The sequence below is a fragment of the Odontesthes bonariensis genome, chromosome 22 (assembly GCF_027942865.1).
Source record: "Odontesthes bonariensis isolate fOdoBon6 chromosome 22, fOdoBon6.hap1, whole genome shotgun sequence".
Taxonomy (NCBI): Eukaryota; Metazoa; Chordata; class Actinopteri; order Atheriniformes; family Atherinopsidae; genus Odontesthes; species Odontesthes bonariensis.
Window position 1 is genome coordinate 23,391,532 of NC_134527.1, and position 22,948 is coordinate 23,414,479.

General features: G+C 40.3%; 2 protein-coding genes across 2 annotated transcripts; one reads left to right on the forward strand and one right to left on the reverse strand.

Moving 5' to 3' along the window:
• The first annotated feature begins 408 nt into the window (after positions 1 to 408).
• LOC142373358 (neoverrucotoxin subunit beta-like) lies at positions 409 to 1,835 on the forward strand. Its single transcript, XM_075456563.1, has 3 exons — positions 409 to 504; positions 1,076 to 1,122; positions 1,249 to 1,835. Exons 1-3 carry the CDS (start codon positions 452 to 454, stop codon positions 1,833 to 1,835), a joined length of 687 nt encoding a protein of 228 aa, XP_075312678.1. The 5' UTR covers positions 409 to 451.
• A 3,388-nt stretch (positions 1,836 to 5,223) lies between these two features.
• LOC142373359 (uncharacterized) lies at positions 5,224 to 22,130 on the reverse strand. The gene is made up of 3 exons (XM_075456564.1): positions 22,015 to 22,130; positions 16,031 to 16,291; positions 5,224 to 6,081 (listed from the first exon to the last, which is right to left on the reverse strand). Exons 1-3 carry the CDS (start codon positions 22,093 to 22,095, stop codon positions 5,653 to 5,655), a joined length of 771 nt encoding a protein of 256 aa, XP_075312679.1. The 5' UTR covers positions 22,096 to 22,130; the 3' UTR covers positions 5,224 to 5,652.
• Positions 22,131 to 22,948: the final 818 nt, after the last annotated feature.

Genomic DNA, 22,948 nt, shown 5'->3' on the forward strand with positions numbered 1-22,948 from the left:
GAGTAACTGTAAGCTGTCACAGAGAAGCTGTAAACCTCTGGCCTCAGTGCTCAGCTCCAAGACATCTCGTCTGAAAGAGTTGGATTTAAGTGACAATGACCTGTGGGACTCAGGAGTGAAGCAACTCTCTGTTGGACTTGAAAGTCCACAATGTTTTCTGGAAACTCTCAGGTCAGAATGGATGCCACTTCAAGTTCAGCTTTAGGCTCCTACGCTGTGTGTGAGCTCATGACTGCTTGTACTGTTTTATCATTTCTTTTCTCTGTTCTAGAGACATAACACAACAGAAATTAACTAACCGTCTAAATGAATGTGCATTGATATCAACAGTCTGTCAGGCTGCCTGGTCACAGAAGAGGGCTGTTCTTCTCTGGCTGTGGCCCTGAGCTCCAACCCCTCCCATCTCAAAGAGCTGGACCTGAGCTACAACCATCCAGGAGACACTGGAGTGATGTTACTCTCTACTCTACTGGATGAACCCCAGTACAGGCTGGAAACTCTAAAGTATGGGCCACAGAGTAAAATAAGATATCAAGATCAACACAGGTTCTCTGACTATATCTAGGTGCACATTCATGTAAAAGAGGTGGTATTGGCATGTTGATAGGTACATGTCAATACCACCAAAGATAATGAACATTCAAAGATATATTAAAAAGCATTTTAGCGAGGACAGTGTGATGATGATGTCAAAAGAATAAAAATACAGCAAGAAAATCTTTTTATTGAATGATTTTATATTCATCGTAAAAAAATGAACTTTGCTTCATATGAGCCTCTCTGTGAGATAAACAGAACAATCATCTTAAGTCTCATGTCAGTTCTAATTAGAGAAAGCTAAAGCGTTTAGAGGAGAGAGAAGAAACCCCTTCACTATTCAGGCACTAATATCTTCTCTTTTTTCCAAGAGAAACAACTGGTCAGTAGGCTGTGCACTTACACCATAACACCACAAATCCTTCTTAGCAGTTCAGGCCTGTACTTTCTAAAGATTTATTGTATTGTGTGTATTATCTATCTGCAAACCAGGACCAAAGTAAATGATACCCTTGCCTGATGTTCTTTATTATTTCAGAGTGGACCATTGTGGAGTGGAGAGGTTAAAATGTGGTCTGTTAAAGTGTAAGTATATTTGTTGTTGTTGTTTTTAACTCAACAAAAAAGGAAAACTAGTTAATGCACCATTGTACCACTGTTTTTTGTTTTGTTATTATTTTTATTTTTGTGTGTTTTTATTCTCTCCAACAGATGCATGTGAACTCACTCTGGACCCAAACACAGCACACAGACAACTTCATCTGTCTGAGGACAACAAAAATGTCACATACAAATCCGAGAAACAACCTTATCAGTATAACCCAGAGAGATTTGATTCTGTCAAACAGGTACTCTGTAGAAATGGACTCACTGGTCGTTGTTACTTGGAGATTGAATATGATGGGCACTTAGACATTGCAGTAACATATAAAGGAATCAGCAGGAGAGGACTCGATTGTGACTGTTACTTTGGCGCCAGTGACAAGTCCTGGAGTTTGAGGTATGAATTTGTTAGGCGCTCTGCTTATCATAACAACGTTGGAACAAATTTTGGTTTTTCTCTCCCACGCACAGGTAGAGTAGCAGTGTATCTGGACTGGCCTGCTGGCATACTGTCCTTCTACAGTGTCTGCGATGGCAGACTTACTCATCTCTACACCAGTTACTCTAGATTTACTGAACCACTCTACCTTGGCTTTAAGTTTGGGTATGGGGGGGACAGCAGTGCAGGGTCCACAGTGGCCCTATGTCCAGTTGATGGGAACAAAAATTCTGACAGCACTTTTGTGGGGCTTTAAGGAGAGTTACCGTAGCAGAGATGCATGCCAACACTTTTCATAGGTGCTCCCATGTTGCTCTGGCTTCCCTGACAATATCAAAAGCCTCTTGATATTCGAATACTTGAAATGAGCATGTCAGGCTAATAGGTGATGAGAACGTCTACATAAGTGTTGCATCAAAATACAAGAAAAGAGCATTTTTAGCATGCCTCGCGAGCTGATTCTCCTTTGGTGAAAACTTTAGAACCGAAACAGTAGTTCATGCAATGTCAAAACCGAAACACAAATGTGATTTGTTTGTATAGACCAACAATGAAGAAGAGTTGTTGCTCAGTGTAAAGTTACAGCAACAGTTGGCATGCGTGATGTAGGCTGAGATGCCCTAAACCTCACTTTGTCATTTTCTAACTAAAAATGCATTTGCATCAGAATGAGAATGAAAATTGTGAAAGTTTGGTGAAATATCTGTGGTAATGTGGACTTTGCTCTTAATATCTGCTCAAATGATTATTCTTACCATTGTTATATTGAGTTACCCTCTTTTTGTCTTCATTGCTGAGAGAAACTATCAGAAAATGTCACTAATGTCTGAAAATTCATGAAGGAATGCCTGTCAGGATCCATGTATTTATGTTGGGTGTTTTCTTGTGTTTTGGGTTTTTCTGTGATCTGGCATTCCTTTGGTCTTCAGTTGCCACCAAACTTGATAACTTCCTTTTTGGATTAAATACATTTTTGGATCATCTGCCAGCTTCGGTCATCTCTCACTTAGTCTGCATTTGGGTCCACTTTCTTTGCTTTCCCGTGACAATGCCATCTAATTATGCGGGGGCTCAATCTACAAAGGGTCCCCACAAAACACCCAATAAACTTTATGCAGGCATGTTATTTTTGTTTTTGCTACATAAATATATGCATTACAATAAAACTGTCTATAATGAAGCAAAGCTATGAAAGCTGAAAAAAGGAGAAATGGGCAAAAATTAGAACTTTTTTGGCAAATGTTACAAAAGTAAAAGCCTTTTTTACAGGGGCCACGGACAATGCCAACCCTAATAAAGAACTGCATGTTATCGTAAGGCGATGGAGGTTTCTGTTTGTGTAACAGTGAGGAACATGAAGATGAAGAGGACACCAGTGGTGATGAAAATGATTATGTAAACTTAGTAGAGTCAGTTGCTGAAGAAAGTTTGGACGTTTAAGAGCAGGATTTTTATCTAAATATTTAGTTTTTAATTCATTTTAATCTGGACATGAATTTGGAGACAGAATTCAGACCCATATACCTTTATTCAGTCATACTATATTTATTTGTGCTCAAATATTCTTCAAAATATGAAAGTAGTTGATATCTTTCAGAAACCATAACCACAGCTCCAATTCCTTTTCTCCTTAAAGATCCATACGTAATTTCAAGTTACTGTCACATTTCTCTCATCAATATAGACTTGAAATACTTATGTAAGTTATTAGATTAGATCACTTTCAACTTTATTGTCATTACATATGTACAGGTACAGAGCAACCTTTTTTTTGTTTGTTTGTTTAATATTTTTATTGGGAGGTAAGGCACATTGGAATAGAAATCAATGTCACATTTACATTGAGAATTGTATCACCACTGTCAGTTTGAGCAAACATTGATACAGTCAAAATAATGTGCATCTTTAAAAAAAAAAAGCATACAGTCTACCTCCTAGTGTTTTTTTTTTTTTTTTTACAACAATTACAGAACAATACACAATTGTGGGGGGCTACTTAACTAACAGTTAAGGACATCTATATATAGCAATTGAATAAATATAATATGTGTAATATGTACATGTGTGTGTAAGCTGCTCAGTATAAATAAAAAGGAGGACAAAAGACAGAAAAGGAAAAAGAGAGGAAAGAGAAGGAGGGAGTGAGTGGGGGTCCATCAATCAGGGGGCAGAGATTGAAGAGAATGAAAAAAAGTTAAAAAAGGATGCCACTTGTTGTAGAATTTGTCAGAGTTACCTTTCACTGAATATCTGATCTTCTCCAGCTTTAGAAAATACATAGTATCGTTGAGCCACTGAGAGCTGGAGGGAGCTTTAGTTGACTTCCAGTGAAGAAGAAGATGGCGTCTAGCTATTAATGAAGTGAAGGCTATGATATCTAGCTGCTTGGAAGTAAACCGGTTGTGGTCTTCCGGGAGCCCAAATATAGCGACATGGGGAGAAACCTTTATGATCGTCAAAAGTATTTTCGACATGGTATGAAAATAGTTCTGCCAGAAGCGAGAAAGTAATGAACAATAGTAGAACATGTGTGTTAGATTGCAGGGGAAGCTTGACATTTGTCAGTTGTCGGCGATATTAGGATAAAATTGTGACAGTCGAGTTTTGGAAAGATGAACTCTGAATAGTACCTTGAATTGTATAAGTGTGAGACGAGCGCAAGGTGAGCTTTTGTAGATATTTTGAAGAGCAGCGTCCCACCAGACATCCTCCAAATTCAGACCCAGTTCTTGTTCCCAAGCAGTTTTAACTTTAGTAACTGATGAGCTATCAAAAGACAAGAGTTCGTTATAAATTTTAGAAATGAGTGACTTTTGATGTGGCTTGTGGCTTGAAAACTCTTCCCACAGTAGGCTCGGTGGAGAGGAGGGAAAGCCTGGAAATAAAACTTTAGCGCAGTGTCTAATCTGAAAGTATCGAAAAAGATGAGAGGGTGAGAGATGAAATTCTCCTAAAGATCTGTAAAACTGCGAAAAATACAATCTTTATAGAGGTCTTTAAAACATTTCAGGCCTTTATTGTGCCATGTACAAAAGGTTGAGTCTGTAAACGTGGGTCGAAATAAGTGATTCCTCAATAAAGGAGCTAAAATAGACGCTGACGTAAACCTGAAATGCTTCCTAAATTGATACCAAATTTTAAGTGTAGAACGGACCACTTGGTTGTTTGTAAAGCCAGAGAGGTTGGTTGGAATGGAGGAAGTAAGTAAAGCCATTAATGAAGATGTAACACATGACTGCGCCTCTAAGTTGCACCATGGCAGATCCATCGGTTTAGACCAAAACAAAATTTTGTGGATATGTGCTGCCCAATAATACAATTGGAAATTAGGGAGAGACAGTCCACCTTTGAACTTGCACCTCTGAAGTGTGGATTTGCGGATCCTGGGTGCCTTTCCACACCACAGAAAGACAGAAATGATTTGATCAATTGTTTTGAAAAAATGCTTCGGCAGGAAAAGTGGGAGACAATTGAACAAAAATAGGAATTTGGGTAAGATGTTCATCTTAATTGCGTTAATTCTGCCGATCAACGAGAGAGGCAAACTTCCCCATCTTTGGAGGTCAGATTTAATTTTTTAGATTAAAATGGCAACCCCCCTGGCTTTAGAGTTAAAATTTGAGTGGAACACCTCAGAAACCCAGGGGCATTTAAGTCTGACCTGATCTTTGTTGCACATGTGGGTTTCCTGCAGAAATACCACGTCAGCTTTAAGATTCTTCAAATGAGCAAATATCCTTGATCTCTTAATTGGACTCCCCATGCCTTTAATATTCCAGCTCAAAAATCTCACAGAAGATCTGATTGGTGTTCTAGGATTAGTGGCCATACATTAATGTAATATGTAGCCTACAGTGCATATGCATGTAGACACTGTTACTCAGGGTAATAACAGAAGCTGATGTTAACATGTTACCAAAAGCAACACTGAAACCAAGAATAGTTCCGTGTGTGTTTGCTACTAAACATTAGACAGCATTTGACAATTTAAGTTGCATGCAAACAAATGTTATGGAGACCATTTCGTGGCCGTACACAAAGAATTTATTTATTGCTTGTTTTATAACAGTAAGTTATAACACCAATTCTGTCATGTGAGTTTTCTGATGATTTTTCAAATGCCCTGACTGACTGAAACGCCTCCCACACTGCTCACAGGCATAAGGCTTTTCTCCAGTGTGGATACGCTGATGTATTTTCAAATTTCCTGACTCCCTGAAAAGCTTCCCACACTGGTCACATAGGTAAGGCTTGTCTTCAGTGTGGATGCGCTGATGAACTCTCAAATTCCCTGACTGACTGAAACGCCTCCCACACTGCTCACAGGCATAAGGCTTTTCTCCAGTGTGGATGCGCTGATGTTTTATCAAATCCTTCCGCAGCTTGAAACTCTTCCCACACTCGGCACAGCGGTATGGCTTCCTCTCAGTGCGGGTTGGCTGATCCGGCACACATTCACTGACACCATCCTCGCACGGTCTGTCTATGTGTGTGCATTGTTTCTGTGAAGGAAAAGCAGGCAGAGATAGAGACAGTCACTACGGCGCACAAAGATGGTGAATGGAATCATTCTTCCTAACTACATGGGAGAAGGGGTCAAGATGCATGGCAGAAGTGAAAAATGAAGATTCTTTTGTTGGAATTCAATTTTATCTTCCAGTTTCTTGGATCCCTGCCATCTTCTGTTAATATCGCTGTTATCTTCTTGGGACTGGTTTATAGGATTGGTGGAGGTTTTGACTTTGTCTTATGGTTTCGGTCTTGTTCTACTTTACAATCTATCATTGGGTGCTTGTTATGTTCTTTGCCTTTGCTCGGCTCCTGTTTGTCTCTGCTTTGTTTTTTGTATTATTTTGTGGAGCCTTATTTCTTGTATGTTCTGTTCAGTTTCTTATTACTGCCCTCTCGTCCGTTCAGTTTGGCCTGTTTTCCAGCCATCGTTCCTGGATGCCCTCAGTTGCCTTTGTCTTGTCACTCAATCACCATGTTACCTGGTAACATTACCTAGTTACCGATTTGTATTTTGCTGCTTTGTTTTTGTTTAATTTGCACATAAAATTATTGTTTCAATATTAGTCTGTTTCCAGCCTGTTTGCATTTTTGTCCTCCTCTCAAACATGGACCATGGCAATATTTTTCTCTATCTACTATAAAAATGTCCCCAAGCATATGTTTTTAATTGTATTTGGTCAGAAAATGCCTCAAATATTTCCTAGCAATGCACTTTAAACACAACTATTATCGCTGAAGGAGCAAAAGTATCAGTAAATCAAATAAATCAAAGAGAGACACAAACAACTCACCTCTGCCAGCAAAGTCATTTTGCTGCTATTGTCTCTCTCTTCCACGAGAAGTTTCTCCATCTGTGAATCAACTTTGGCTATATAAATGGAGAAAAAAAAAATCAATAACAATAATAAGTGTAGGGATTATCTCCCTAAACATTGATAGATAAACATACCTTATTTGGAATTGTGTTTAGCTAAAATAGACGATCTTGGCACACTTAAGTTTGTTCTTTAAATGCCCCCAGTTTGAACCATATTCAGATGAAAGGATATGGACAACAATACAACAGGTATGATTATTCAGGTTACATTTGAGCCTGGAAAAGATTTCTCACCCTTTATGATTGAGTGATGTCTGATTCTTCAGGTTTATAGACGTCTTCACACAGATCAGAGTCTCACAGGCTTCACAGGTGCATTGTTCATTTCCACGGTAACCAAAAGTGAGTCCAGCTCAAAAAGTTCCAATTCCAAAAGGGTTTTTGAAAAAAAGCGTTTGATTCTTTCAATAAATGCACTGTCCAAGAAGCTCTGATCAGCAGAGTTGCCTTGTCAGGCTGACGGCATTATGTCAAAGGTTTCACTGTAAAACACACATCTGTACATTTGTCTTTGCATCAAATCAAACAGAATTTTTTTTTTAGCATATTCTTGGGCAAGCAGTCCGTTTCCACAACCTAAACTTGGTCTTAACATGTCAATGGCCAGTTTAGATACGTCTTCACTCTTCATGTTTTTCACTCATGATGCAATCTCATACACAAACATAAAATTCTTGGACAAATCTTGTTCCGTGCAGAACTATTTGAGACAAAATGCTACCGTCCAAAACATATACATTCATCCTGGCAGAGTCATTAGGACTCACGGTACCGTTTGAAGGTTTTGGGCAGATGTTTTGATCCTTCTACAGGTCCATCAGCTTGCATTTGATCTTTCCCTCGTAATTCTCAGCAGAATTAAAGGTTTTCTCACCCAAAAAGAGCATTAAACATCTGCAGCTCATCCAGAACGCTATTGCTGCTAGAGTTTGACCTGGACTAAGAGATCTGAACACATCAAACCAGATTGGAGTGGAGATTAAACTTTCACCAAATGTAGACATTTTTAAATCCAGGTTAAAAACATTTATTTTCTCTTGTGTCTATGCATGAAATCTGCACGATATCTTTTAACTTATCTGGACTGTTGCTTGTTTTTAACAATTTAAATTTCATTTTAATTGTTTTATCTCTTTCTCTTTACATTCTTTTATTTTCTTTTATGTATTTTTAATGCTTCTTCCACTCCCTGTAATGCTTTTATTTACACTTTGAATTGTTTTGTACATGAAATGTGCCATACAAATAAATTCGACTTGACTTGTATTCTTCAGTAAGTGGTGACAGTGTCTTGTGTTGTTAGAGATGGAGCCCTGCTCACAACATTATGGACTCAATGTGTGATCACATGAAGAGGTGGAAGATGCTGAAATACACAAAAGAAAATATAAGCGTTTCAAGGTAAAAAAAAAAGTTTTTTCCTGCTCGCTTGTCATGTTAAAAAGAAAGTACACTTCTTTCACTTCTGAGGTTTTAAGTATTAGGACATTATAAAAAAAACTGTCAGTTCATACTGGATCTTAAAAATGGGTTAATACGACCTCAGATGAACAAAAACACAAGACATATAACACATTATTTATTGCATAAAAACTGCTAAATATTCAGAGGCACTGTATGGAAAAACTGAGTACACCTAATGCAAAGCTTGTATCAGCAGCTCTCTTAAGGTCCCACCACAGCATTTCAGTCAGGTTGAGTTCTGGACTTTGACCGGACCATTGCAGCACCTTGATTCTTCTCTTTTTCAGACATTCTGTCGTAGATCTGCTGCTGTGTTTGGGATCATTGGGCCTCATGCAAGAAGCGTTCGTACGCACAGATTTGTTCTTAAATCGTCCGTACGAGTGATTTAAGAGAATTTGCGCATTCACCAATCTTTTCGTATTTTACGTTTTCTTTCAGGTACGAACAGAATTTACAAGTGATCCAGAGCTGTCGTAGGAGTTTCGTAAAATAGTCCGCTGTTATTCCAATCAAGTTTGCTTGACTAATGGATTGTATATTTAATTACTTTGAAGAAAACATAAATAAATATACATTATACCCCATAATTATGCTGACATTATTCTGTTTGACTTAAATGATGCACTAATTGAAGGTTCATTTGAATCTGTATATAACAAGGTCAATGGGAAGCATAACCAGTGGCTGTCTTGCTACTTTTGGATGCCTTAGTGCGTCAGGCTCTTGAAGAGACCGTGTGTAGACAGACGAATGGCTGACATCGCGATTAAGATTCCCAAGGACTGTGCTGCTACAAATATGCAGCTTGCTAGAGCCACAACTCCAGAGAAAAACACGCCGATCAAACCCAATTCCACCACACGTCAAGGTCCTCACCACTCTTGGATTTTTGGCCACTGGAACCTTTCAGAGGGAGACTGGAGGCAGATCGGGTGTGTCCCAGTCTTCTGTGAGCCGTGCGCTCCCCTTGGTCATCAAAACTCTCATCAGTTTATCACCCATGGTACATCAAATTCCCATACACCGCTGTCCAACAAGTACAAATTAAGAGGGACTTTCATCCGGTGGCTGGACTGCCAATCATAATTGGAGCACGAGACACATATACGCATCAAAGCCCCCGTGCTGTCGTGGAGCGCACTGAGCTGAAGGCCAGGTGGGTGTGTCTCGATACCTCGTTCATGGCGCAATATTGCCATGAACGAGGGTCTCCACCTGAACCAGCCCAGGCAGACAAGAAGGTGTGGTGCCAGAAGACCCCCCTCATGGACCAACCCATCAAAGTGCCATCATGATGAGGCAACAACTGATTGCACGGCTTAAGTTGCAGTCATCGATCGCCTGCCCATGGCGAGACGTTTTCATATCAAACCATTTATTTTTTTTATTTCGGTGACATGGTATTAACAGCACTCCTAATTGCTTCCCATTTCTTCGCTTTAGCAGGTCCCGTAATTCCACTGCTGACACTGCTAAAAATGACAGATTTTCCTTTTTGGATCTCTGAAAGCAGAACTTCAGTCTCAGAGCCCGTAAAGTTGTTCTTTTTGCGCTTTGATGCCATTCTCATGACTCAACACTCAACACTTCCTAGCACAGCCTTATGGTATAATTTAGGGCGTGGAGTATGCAAATCTACTATCCTCGTGCACGTGAACTTAGATATGCACGAGTGGGATTCATCATTTACGCAGGTCGTTTACATACTTTTTCCGAAGTTAAGAGCGTTTGTTGAATCTGACGTGGCGTGTTCGTACGAGACCTTCTTACGAAAAAAGTGAGAGAAATTTAGAATGAAAATACGAACGGTTCTTGCATGAGGCCCATTGTCCTGTTGATGACCCAGTTTCAGCCAAGCTTTAGCTGTCGGACAGATGGCCTCACATTTGACTCTGGAATACTCCAGGTCCAGGTTTTCTCCAAACGTGCTGTACATTATGACCAAACATCTCCACTTTTGTCAGGTCTGTCCAAAGGACATTGTTCCAACCCATATTTTAATTCACAGAATCACTTAATTGTTTGAATTGGTTTTGTTTTCTCTCAAAAGATGTGGTGGTCAGCTTTTGTGTGGGATCTGTCGCTTGTTTAGAGCGACTTCCTGTAAATAGTCGGGGCCCGAGACAGCCAGGCTACGCTATAGACATGGTAGGTAAGGGGGTTGGTGGTCATGAAGCTCTTTGTGCTATTCTCGTTTTTGTTTTCTAGCTGTTAGAGTACAAACATCTTTTTAAACTATCCAGGAATGTTTCCAGTCAAAAGTAAGAATTATTACATTTCAAAAAAATGTTTTCTTCTAATTTCTCCACATTGTTGATAGCTCATTCAAACTGGCTTATACTTAATACAGTCTTGAAATCATACCTCCAAATGTTGTAAAAGGGTACTGTTTTAAAACGTTAGCATCTCAAACAACAAAAAAATAAAAACAAGAATGTTTGCAGCCTAACTCAAACAATTATTTACCAATGTTAGCGCTTTCTATCGCTGATGTGGAAAGGGATATGCGGGGTGACAAGGTTTTGCGTGAGCTAAATCCTCACAGTGAGTAATCCTTGTAAACTGAAAAAAAAAGAAACACAGTGTGTTGTTTCATATAGTTCTTTGTAACAACATGTATGTGTTGCATGTTTATCTGTCTATCTGTAGAACTACTTTGGCATCTACTTCTGCGCCCGCTGTTGTGACAAGTTCCGCAGAAACAGATCCAGCAACAAGTTTCTTGGAGCAACTGCATGTTGAAATAATGACGACTTTTTTAGAGCAATCAAATGTTTCAGAGTTGAAAGACTCAGGTCAGGACCTGTTATATGAGATCTGCAGCCAATCGGACGTTAAACCTGCACAGGTTGACCTCTCAAGCATAGCTCAGTGAGAATAAGTCCCTGAGCCAATTGATAAGGCCAAATCAAAACAATTCCACATTTCATTACTTCGAATGATGACCGTGTGTATCAAAAAGCACATTGGACATTTGAATTAATGGTTGAATAAATAGATAATGACACAGTGTAATAAGTCACGAGTTGTTTTTAAATTGTAAATAAAGCTGGTAAGGACCTCATCGTTTGTAATATGTCATAAAACTTAACACCATAGATTTAAAAAACAGTGTATTTTTTATGTAATTAAAACACTATAGAGTAGCTGGTAGGAGAGCCTCTGTCACTGTGAATGTGTTCTGTTTCCTGTTCCTCCAGGAAGTGACACAAGCAGATGTTTAGTTATTATTTGTATAATCCTTATTCTTGCACCTATACTTCTTGTAGACAGCATGTTGTATTTGTGAAATAGTTCACCAAAGTCAACTTTCTCCATTCTTTTTAACCTGAAACATATTTGTGATTTTCCTTTCTCATTTTAACTCAAGTCTAGATATGAATGGGGAGGAGTTGAAAACATAACAACTTGACACACAGCTGCATGTAAGCAGAGAGGTTGAGTAAAGTTGCACTTAAAGGGGAAGTTCGCCATTTTGCACATTAAGCCCTGTTTTTAGGTAGTCTGGGGTGAATTATAGATGTTCTGATCACAATTTGGATATTTGGTGCTGAACGGAGCATTTAGGTATAGGGCTCGGGCACACGCGTTGCATTCTGGGATATGGTCGCCATATTGGAGGCACAATCTCGTAAACAAACCCTGAGGAGAGACGGAGATCAAGGACCAAACAGTGAGAGAAAAGTGAGAGAAAAGCATGTTAAAATCGAAGAAAGGATGTGGGATATACCGGGATACATTACAGAAGGAAGCCAGAGATCGGTACATACAGAAGATTGGCGTTATAAACGGACTGGACCCTTATGAAATACCGAGCAAGGAATGGATTGTCGACGAAGATTTACTGCCTAAAAGTTCACCCTTTCGGACATAATTGCGTATATAGTATGTGGTGTCAGTGCTTATACTTTGCAACAGTTTCAATTATAATGACACTTTACACTTTTGTCATGTTACTCTACTTGTAAATAAATAATGAAACACACACACTTGGCTGTACTATCTCAAAGCATATTTATTTCAGACGACTTCAACTTTGCACAACACTCCTGCTCATGGTGGTCAGAGTACAACATACAGACACAATCTTGTCAAAGAATGTTTTGTCTTCACCTTCGCATGGCAAAACTATGTTGATAGGTACTTTTGCTGACAAAAAGGTGTATTGTTTCTGACAGTTCCAATCGCCCTTTCCATGTGAATTTGGAGATGGGCAATTTTCCTTGTATTTTCCACATTAAATTAAGATTAAGATCAGATTTATTGTCATGTATACATGCATACACACGAAATTTGTCCTCCGCTTTTAACCCATTGAGACATCCCTTGCTTCCAACTGACAGTGTCCTCTTGTGAAGGCGGGGATCTTTACCTCAGCACACAAAAGTCTGTAACTTACCAGAATGAAAATGCAGAGAACACACTCTCATCGACACCGAGATTGAGTGGAAAGTTATGCTTGGTCGTCTTACAGCAGCGATCCATGCTAGTCGACGACGCTTTGTTATCTCGGACACTTGGTCTCCGTGGGTGCGCCTCCAAGCAGGAAACCGGTAAAAAGATAAACCATTTACGATTTCCCCCCCATTCCTGTCACGGCTTACGCTATTGCACCCCACGACACAGCAACGTGCGACCATAGTGGCAAAGACAATAAGTAAAATAGATAAACCAACGAAGAAAGTTCCGAGACCAGGCGGGAGTACGTCTGCGCGCAGTGGAAAACAATGTAAACAAAACAGTTCTGAGCCTCCAGTATGGCCGCCGCTCACGTAGTGACGTCACGTGCCCGAGCCCTATCCACTGCTGCAGCCCCCCCACCTTTGCATTGAGTCAATGACCACTCAAGCAAACAATCATAAAACGGCATTAAACTTTCGTTTGCAGAGACATGAAACTCACCGTTTGGTCTGTGGTGGACAGCGATACGTTGGCTCGAAAATCACCGCGAAATACGCTTCCAGAGAAGTTATATTACCATTATTGTCCGTCTTCATTGATTTGTATTGTACACAAACAACGCACTATCGCCACCTAGTGGCTGGATGTCTTGCTACTGCTATTCAACGGTGTCCGGAAAAATAGGTCCACCAAATGCTAAAACAACTGTTAGAAGGCACATTTCGCTGCGATTTTCGGGTCAATTTATCGAAATTGACCCGAAATGAATACATTTTGAATTCCATTTGGATTCAATGCCATAGGTTTTAATAGCTTTACTCCCTGTCTTCTTTTGAATGGAGTTCTACCATGCGCATTTCTGTTCTGTTGATAACTTCTCAACTGTTATCTTATATTTGTGAGGACCGGCCCAGATTGATGGCCCTCCACAGTTGGGACGGCCATCTGAAATAAAACATGCGCATCTCTGCATTGATCTAATCTATTACTAACCATCAAAATAAAACTGGGATTTTAAAAAAAATTGAAGTGTTTTTAGTACATAGCCTACTTTTTTTTTTATCACCTTCACCCACCAGGGGAAGAATATTAGCCCAGTGACAAGCACTTTAGTCTCATCACATCACACCAACATAAAGTAAGTAGAAAAATATGTAACTTCAAAATGTCCAGACACCAAAAAACATGCCAGACGTCCAAAAGAAAGTAAGAAATGAGAGCAGCAGCAGTGTGGCAGAATCTGGTGTGGAACCACAACCTCAGATAAAATACTTAAACACAACACATACTTATTGATGGCACATGACACAGGTGTAAAACATCTATTACAGCCACCAGAGAGAGCTGGCAGACCTCACTTTTTCACTCCTTTAAAGATATCTACTGTTAAATCTAACTTTTGTTTTGGTTCACCACTTTTTGTGAGTTTCTGTCAGACTGTTACATTAGGTGTACAGTATGTACGGTATTTATACAAGTTCTGTGGCTGGATTCAATTCAATTCAATTCATTTTTATTTATATAGCGCCAAATACAACAAATGTCATCTCAAGGCACTTAGATAGTAAGTCCAATTCAAGCCAATTGGAATTCAATTAATTAATAAAAATCATAATTCATAAAATAATCCAATTCGTTCATATAGAGCCAATTCAAAAACAATTTCCTAGCTAAGAAAACCAACAGATTGCACTGAAAACTTTTTGTTTTTCGGTCCAATCTCCCGGCCTGAGCGTGCCTGAGGCGACTGTGGAGAGAAACGACTCCCTTTTAACAGGAAGAAACCTCTGGCAGAACCAGACTCAGGAAGGGTGGCATAATATCACATATACATAAAGAGAGTAAAGTGAGGAAAGGTGTGTCAGATGAGGCCCCCCAGCAGTCTAGGCCTATAGCAGCTTAATTATGGGATGTTTCAGGATCACCTGAGCCATCCCTAACTATAAGCTTTATCAAAAAGGAAAGTTTTAAGCCTGGTCTTAAAAGTGGAAAGGGTGTCTGCTTCCCGGACATTTACTGGCAGCTTATTCCACAATAGAGGGGCCTGATAACTGAAGGCTCTGCCTCCCATTCTACTTTTAGAAACTCTGGGAACCTCAAGTAAACCTGCAGTTTGGGAACGAAGTGCTCTGTTAGGAAAATATCTTATAATGAGATCTTTAAGATATGATGGAGCTCGGTCATTAAGAGCTTTATATGTAAGGAGAAGAATCTTAAATTCTATTCTGAAATTAACAGGGAGCCAATGAAGAGAAGCTAAAACTGGAGAAATATGATCTCTCCTGTTAGTTCTCATCAGAACTCTGGCTGCAGCATTTTGGATCAACTGAAGGCTTTTCAGAGAATATGTGGGACAGCCCAATAATAAAGAATTACAGTAGTCCAATCTTGAAGTAACAAATGCATGAATTAGTTTTTCTGCATCACTCTGAGACAAGATGTTCCTGATTTTAACAATATTACGAAGATGAAAGAAGGCAGTCCTAGAAACCTGTTTTATATGCAAGTCAAATGATAAGTTCTGGTCAAAAATAACTCCAAGGTTCCTCACTGTAGAACTAGAAGCCAAGGAAATGGATGTGTGCTTTGTGAATCACGAGTTTCACAAATGGCTTCTTTTTTTTTCACAAACAGAATTTTCAGTTTTACAAATGGAAAATTATATATTTACAAATACACATATTTGTTAAAACCAACACACAAGTTACAAATAGGAAATTTGTGGATAGCAAAACACGTGCGCAACTCGAGGCATATTTGTAGATAACATTTGTAGATCATTTTTTAGATACATTTAAGCCCATACCTGTGAACCCTGCTCATGTACAGCCATACACATGAGTTTGTTGCCATGTTGAAGAGGCCACAAAGCTGTGGTGCGGGGCTGGAAACCAAAATCCTGAACTCTGGAATCTCAGCCTCCCGGCGCTACAGGGCAGTTTCAGGCTTCAGAACAAATGTTTCAAAACAAGTTACACGCACATAGTTTTAAGGTTCGAAACTTCCCTCGTGCTGCTTTAATTTCTTTTGTAAAAACTGATTTTCTTCATTTGATTTGCAATTATTTTAGGTATTAAAATATTTTTAATAGATATAATTCTCTGTAAAATATAAATGGCCAATGTTGTAATCAACTAATGGCCGTACACAAAGAATTTCTTTATTGCTTGTTTTATAACAGTAAGTTATAACACCAATTCTGTCATGTGAGTTTTCTCATGATTTTTCAAATTCCCTGACTGACTGAAACGCCTCCCACACTGGTCACAGGCGTAAGGCTTTTCTCCAGTGTGGATGCGCTGATGTTTTATCAAATCCCCCCGTCTCTTGAAACTCTTCCCACACTCGGCACAGCGGTACGGCTTCCTCTCAGTGCGGGTTGGCTGATCCGGCACACATTCACTGACACCATCCTCGCCCTCTTCGCACGGTCTGTCTAGGTGTGTGCATTGTTTCTGTGAAGGAAAAGCAGGCAGAGATAGAGACAGTCACTACGGCGCACAAAGATGGTGAATGGAATCATTCTTCCAAACTACATGGGAGAAGGGGTCAAGATGCATGTGTCACGTATGAAACCCACAACGCTTACTAGGACTCAAGTACGTTACAGTAAATTTATTACATCAAACATAGAATTGTTAACACTGTGGGTTAGTAGCAAAAATCTCCAATAAAACAATATTTTTTTATATACCACATGACACTGGATCTCAAACTTCAGGATGGTTCAGTCTTAGACTCACAACCTTATGAATTTGCATAAATACAACCACATAACATGCTTTTCAGTCCTTCAGTTTTGTGTTTAAACTCTGCAGTCTTTTCACTCGTCCGAGGAGTTGTAATTATCCCATGGAGTCTTTAGTTGGCAAACGTATCGGCTAACTACTTTGTGCCGACTGGAGAATCTCATGTGGCAGGGAAATACTCACGGCCCGCCGCCCACCGTCGGTTCCCTTGATGAAATGAGCGATGAGGGGAGAGAGAGGGAGCATGAGCAGTCAGGACATCCGCGGGACCTTACACCGTAGCGCAGTCTTGGGTGTGGCCGGGGGCCTCAATTCTGGTTCTGGGTGCAGCCGCTCAGACCACTCGTCCTCGTGACGTCCCGGCCGCACTTCTTAAGCTCTGACTGTCTTTCTTTCATGAGTGGCGCACCCACTCCGAGCTGGCTTGAACTCCCACGTTAACTTGAAGTGAACTGAAGTTATTAAACCGTCTTCTGGACAACTGTAAGTCGGCTACGTCTGTACACCTGTGCTCCTCCCGTCGCCGCCATCTTCTCACCCTCTCGTTCTACTCCGCTTCTCGTCTTGCCCCCCCAATTGGCTCATGGTTACTTTCAACAGACAGTCATTGGTTGGCTCGAAGCCAGGGTTTTGTGTCACCGCTGGACATAGTTCTTACAAAAGGGCTTCACCATAAAAGAAAACAGTACAAGATAAAATATGTCCATACCCTGTGTGTACCCTTTACTCATGGCAGAAGTGAAAAATAATTTTTAAAAAAAAAGCGTTTTAAAAGGAATTGCATATGAACAAAAAAATGATCCACTAGACAGTCCACTTTCCTTTTTTATTCTTCTTCAGGTTATGTGGCTGTGAACTAGCAGATGGGAGTTGCAGAGCTCTGTCCTCACTTCTCATCTATGGGTTTACCAGTCTTAGAGAGTTGGATCTTTCCAACAATAGGCTGGGTAATCTAGGAGTAAAACCGCTTTCTGTGGCATTGGGGACTCCACAAAGTAAACTTGAAACTCTCAGGTAATCATGTTTACATCCCATAACACCAACACATAAATTGTGATATAGAAAGCAATCCATGGTAAAACTGATGTTTGCTTTTCTTGCGTACTCTTTTCAGATTGATTTGCTGTGGGCTGACATGGTTCTGCTGTGATGATGTGGCCTTCTTCCTCAGCTCCCAGAACTCCAGTGTGAGACACTTGGACCTGAGTATGAACACCTTGCAGGATTCAGGAGTGCTGGTTTTGAGCCCCGGTCTTGAGAGTCCAAACTGTCAGCTGGAAGCACTCAGGTCAGGTGGCCTTTCTTACTTTTTCAGTTTAGTGAACAGCATCTGGATGGAATGATGCTTTCGTGGGAATACACTTAAATGTCTTTGCACCCCCATACTGAAAAGAGTGTTCCAAAATAAACTGGGGCTTGTCTGGGATCTTCTGGTTTTTTTTTTCTAGAGGCTGCTCTAGTTAAATGGATATGGCTGTTTCTTTTTATTTTATTTATTCATATTTTTTTGTAGGGTGTATGTGTAAATTGAGCTTTTTGGTTGATCCAAATCTTGTTGGATGGTTATTCTCGTCCAAACATACCAAACAATATAGAAAAATTCAGTTGAATAAGACACTGAGAGTACGCCTACTTTTCTTTTTCATTTTTTAACGTCCAGCTAACTATGAGATATAAGTTTAAAAAAAAACTCACAGATCTGATAGAACAGTGTGATAATTTCACCGTTTTTTACAGAAGTCAAGGTAATTATGCAAAAATGTCAAGAAAGATTATTCAAGAAAAAACCCTGAATCAGGTTCATATGCACAGGAAACTGTTAATGTAATCTCACACCAACAGTATATCTGCATCTGCACCGGACAAGAATAAGTTGGCTTTTGTTGCCCCTCATACTTTGTTACTTTGCTGCTAAAAGATTTACTTACTTTCAGTTGACCAAGAAGATGTGTACATTTCTGCTTTTTGGTGCTGCTCAACCGCTTACCAAAGGGCAGCAGGGAAAACAGTCCATGATGGGGGTGTGAGGGTTCTTTGATGTTTGACTGAGGCCTGGTCAGGCAGCGCCTGCAAGCAGTGTCATGGATGGAGGGGATGCTGTCCTGATGGTTCTCTCCGCTGTCCTCAATTTCAATTCAATTCAATTCATTTTTATTTATATAGCGCCAAATACAACAAATGTCATCTCAAGGCACTTAGATAGTAAGTCCAATTCAAGCCAATTGGAATTCAATGAATTAATAATAATCATAATTCATAAAATAATCCAATTCGTTCATATAGAGCCAATTCAAAAACAATTTCCCTAGCTAAGAAAACCAACAGATTGCACTGAAAACTCACCACTCTGTCTACACATTTCCAATCTGAGGCGTTGCGGACAGTGGTGTAGTCTACCTTTTTGAGGTGGGTATACTGTATAGTTGGCCAATCATAGGCCCGTGGTACCAAACTAGGGGTCGGGACTCGGGACCCCTCGGAACCAATAGTAGCCCCTTAATGCACGCCGTACCTCCAGTGGCGCGCTGTAATAGTCATTGAAAAGTTAAGTACCATAGTACTACAATACTATGACATAACACAGGGCTTTTAATAATGCACTACGACTTGGTCATTGCCATTCTGGTAACAGCACATTTATAATTCTGTCTTAACGTGTTAAGGGACAAACATGTTTGTGGGGTCGCAGCTTTGCACTTACCTGCCCCTTGCATGCATGAGGGACAGCATAAACTCACTTTGATTGTGTGGACTGTGTGCTGTGTATCTCAGTGGCAATGGGACTCCCTGTGGCACTTAATCTTTGTACTCATCCCTCATAGAGCGAGGCCTAACAGAGTGATTGTTTTAAAGCAGCGGAACACCATCACATCTTGAGACAGGTTGTTTTATATATATATATAGACAAGGGCTGTCAGAATTAATCAATTGTAATATATATATATGTGTATTACATTCGTTTATATATGTAATATACATAAAAAAATATATATATACACACACATCCATTTTAGTTTTCCACCTTCCACTCCTATAGGGGGCGCTGTTGTGCATTAGAGAATCACCGCATTCAACTAATACAAAGAAGAAGAATTTCTATGGGACGTTATTGTCAAACAACTGATAGTGAATCCCTGGGAGATTGACTGACTGCCACAATTTCCGAATGAATGCTATTCTGAAGTATTGTCGTTGTATTGTTAAATTATAACAAGGCTTCCATGAGAAGTGGTAGTTGATGAAACGTGGCTGTGCTATTCTAAATATTGAAAAACGAATTTTAGGTGGGTATACTGAGCATTTTAGGTGGGTATACGGAAATCCACCAAAAAAAGTGGTGGGTATACGCCGTATACCTGCGTTCAACGTAGACTACACCACTGGGACCCCAAACCTTACAGACAAGACCAGATAGTCAGTTGGTTCAGCAAAAAGCAGGTGAGACAGGAAATGTCATGGATGACGTTGTTTGAAATAGCAGCAGTCCTCAATGTTGTGAATTATGTGCGAATTATCTTTTTCTTTTTTTTTTTTTTTCTTTAAATATATCATTGTAATTCCTCTATATTAAGTGCAGCCTACAGAAAATGGTCTCCTGACTGTTTTACTGGGTATAGTAAATAAATCAATAAAAAATTATACAATTATACATGTCTTTTCCAAACTGACTCCACCCTCACAGACTGAGGATAGCTTCATGATTTCTTTTACTTCTCCGCTGTTGTGTATCTGGGGCTGTGTATGGGGTTGATTTACTGATCTTGACAGACCACCAAGAAACAGTGTAAATAAACCTGAGCTTTTTGATAACGGGACTAGTGTAGACATAGTTGTTGATGTTCTGTTGAACAGTATACTAGAACAGTGGTTCTCAACCACTGGGGCGCGACCCCCTGGGAGTGCTATATAAATGTCCGCACTCGCGTCATAGATCCACTCACTCTAGTCTCTCACTTGTACCAGTTCTATTGTTTGTTATCAGTTGTCATATTCTGTGAACTTCCAAACCCAAACATTCTTTTTCAAGACTAACACCCCCAACATTATTTTCTAGTATCCCTATCCCCATCTCTCAACCCTAGCCAGCACTTTTTTTAAACTCCAGCGTGCACTGCTAACTACCCCTCTGTCTTTTTCACTGTGCAAAACTAGCTGCGTCCCACGTGAAAAGGCAACTGACACACCACCAGCTGCAAATAAGCTTTGAAGGTACGATGATGCATACCTGCAGTTTGGCTTTACAGTAGTGGTGGGCCGTTATCGGCGTTAACGTGCTGCGATAATTTGAGAGTCTTATCGGGCGATATAAAAAATATCGCTGTTAATCTATTCTCAAAGTTGGGTTGGGAACTGGGTCAAAATAGGTAAGCAAACTGTGATGACTTTTACCTTGATATTTTTGCTTGGGTGTTGGCCGATGTACTTTGTCTGCCGTTAGGTGTGATGAAAACAGAAGAACGCCACTTTGCAGAAGCCTGTGCTAGGCAGTTTATGGCGGTCGCTAATCTGTGGGGGATAGTTGACAAAATCTGCTCTGTTGGAAGAGACAGCGCTCCTAATATGGTGGCCGCAGGGAGGATACTGCCCTTCGAGCATCTGCCGTGTGTTGCACATGTTGTACAGAGAGCGATTGTAATGTCACTGCGAGAAGGGGGTTTTGATGCTGCACTTGCCAAGTGTCGTAAAATGGTGGGACATTTCAAACACAGTCCGGCCAACGCAGACGAGCTGAAAGTCCAGCAAACCTCCCTTGGGCAAGTTCAGGAGCCGCTCGTGCAAGATGTTCCAACACGGTGGAATTCCACCCTTGAGATGATCAATCGCGTGAGGCGCAACAGAGACGCACTGCACACAACGCTATCTCAACAGCAGCACCATCTGGCCCTCCCAACAAGTGCTGAATATGAGAAGTTGGCGAAGCTAGAGAAACTGCTGGAGCCATGCATGTGAATAAGCTGGTCTGCCTAAGTGACTGGTGGAAGAAGGAAAAGTAGCGCTTGGACTGATTAACAAAAAGCTACTGATGTAAACCTTGTAGGCTTACCGTGCTAATTTTCATGTTTAACTGAATAAACCGTTTAACACAAGTACATTTTATTGAGCATGTTTTTTTTTCTTCACCAAATATCAAAGTAGAACAGCTTTCTCAAGCAATCAGTGATGGGTTTTGGAAACAGGAAATGAGCCCCTGGTTTAATGCACCCCCTGTATTAAAGGGTAATTCCTGTATTTTCAACATTAAGCCTCTTTTCTGAGTCGTCTGCAATGTTTTAGAACCCCCCTCACCGCTTTTTTGATGTTTACTACTGTCTCCGGTATTTGCCTAATTTTGATTCTTCTCAACCTGCTTCAGAACGGCTAGTCATGTGCATGTCTTAAAAGGTCCGTAAAAGCACAATAAACGTCCGTTTTCAAAATAATCAACTCACCGGAGTGGTTACTGGTGTGCACTGGTAATCCATATCAAATTTCGTAGCGAAAAGTTGCTTCTGTCGTGTTTTATTTGACATTTTGTAAATCCCATTGAGTTGTGTTGAAGACTGGATGTTCGTCGATAGCGGACATGTTTGTAGTTCTCTCGCACCGGAAATGCAATACACCCAGCAGCATTTCCGGTGCAAGAGAACTACAAACATGTCCGCCCGGGTATTTTGAAAAACGAAGACCTTTCCCTTCGTTTGTGCCTTTCGTTTATACACAAACGGAGTTTTTTCCTCCGAAAACGAAGCTAAAAAAAAACTCCGGCAAAGGTGGAGATTTTTTAAAAACTCCGTTTAGCGTTTGTGTGTAAACTGGTTGAAAGAGACGAAAACGGAGTTTTCAGAATGGAATGCGGAGTTGTCGTCATAGTACAGAGCCCCGCCCAGGCTATCCGCCATGTTGGCAGAATGCTAGCGTGAGAACGCCTTTCTCTCCGTCCATTGTTTATCTAGCAAGCATGGAGGTACTAGCAGCATTTCTGTTGTTGAGAGCTATACTCGCTTGTGTGATTTTGAAAATTACAGTCATACAATGTATTGAACAACAAAGACATTTTTCACGGCTTTAGCAGTTTTATTGTCCAGCGCAACGTGTAAAAGTAGCTCAGTCTCGCTATCAGTCCACACACATGAGCCTGGCGCAATATTTTCTTCTTGAAAAGGATCCGGAAGTTCTTCCTGTCAGCGGTTCTCTATTAGGCTTCTGATTGGCTTGTGTGGAATTCTCATTGTTCTAACACTGCCAATGTCAGGCTTGGCGTAATTTAACAGCTCCTGATAGCGTATTTCTCCGGATCAATGTAGACGTGGTTTTTTTTAAAAACGGGGCTGTGTGCACCTAGTTTTTTTTTTGCAAACGAAGGTTAGAAAATATGCGTTTTTC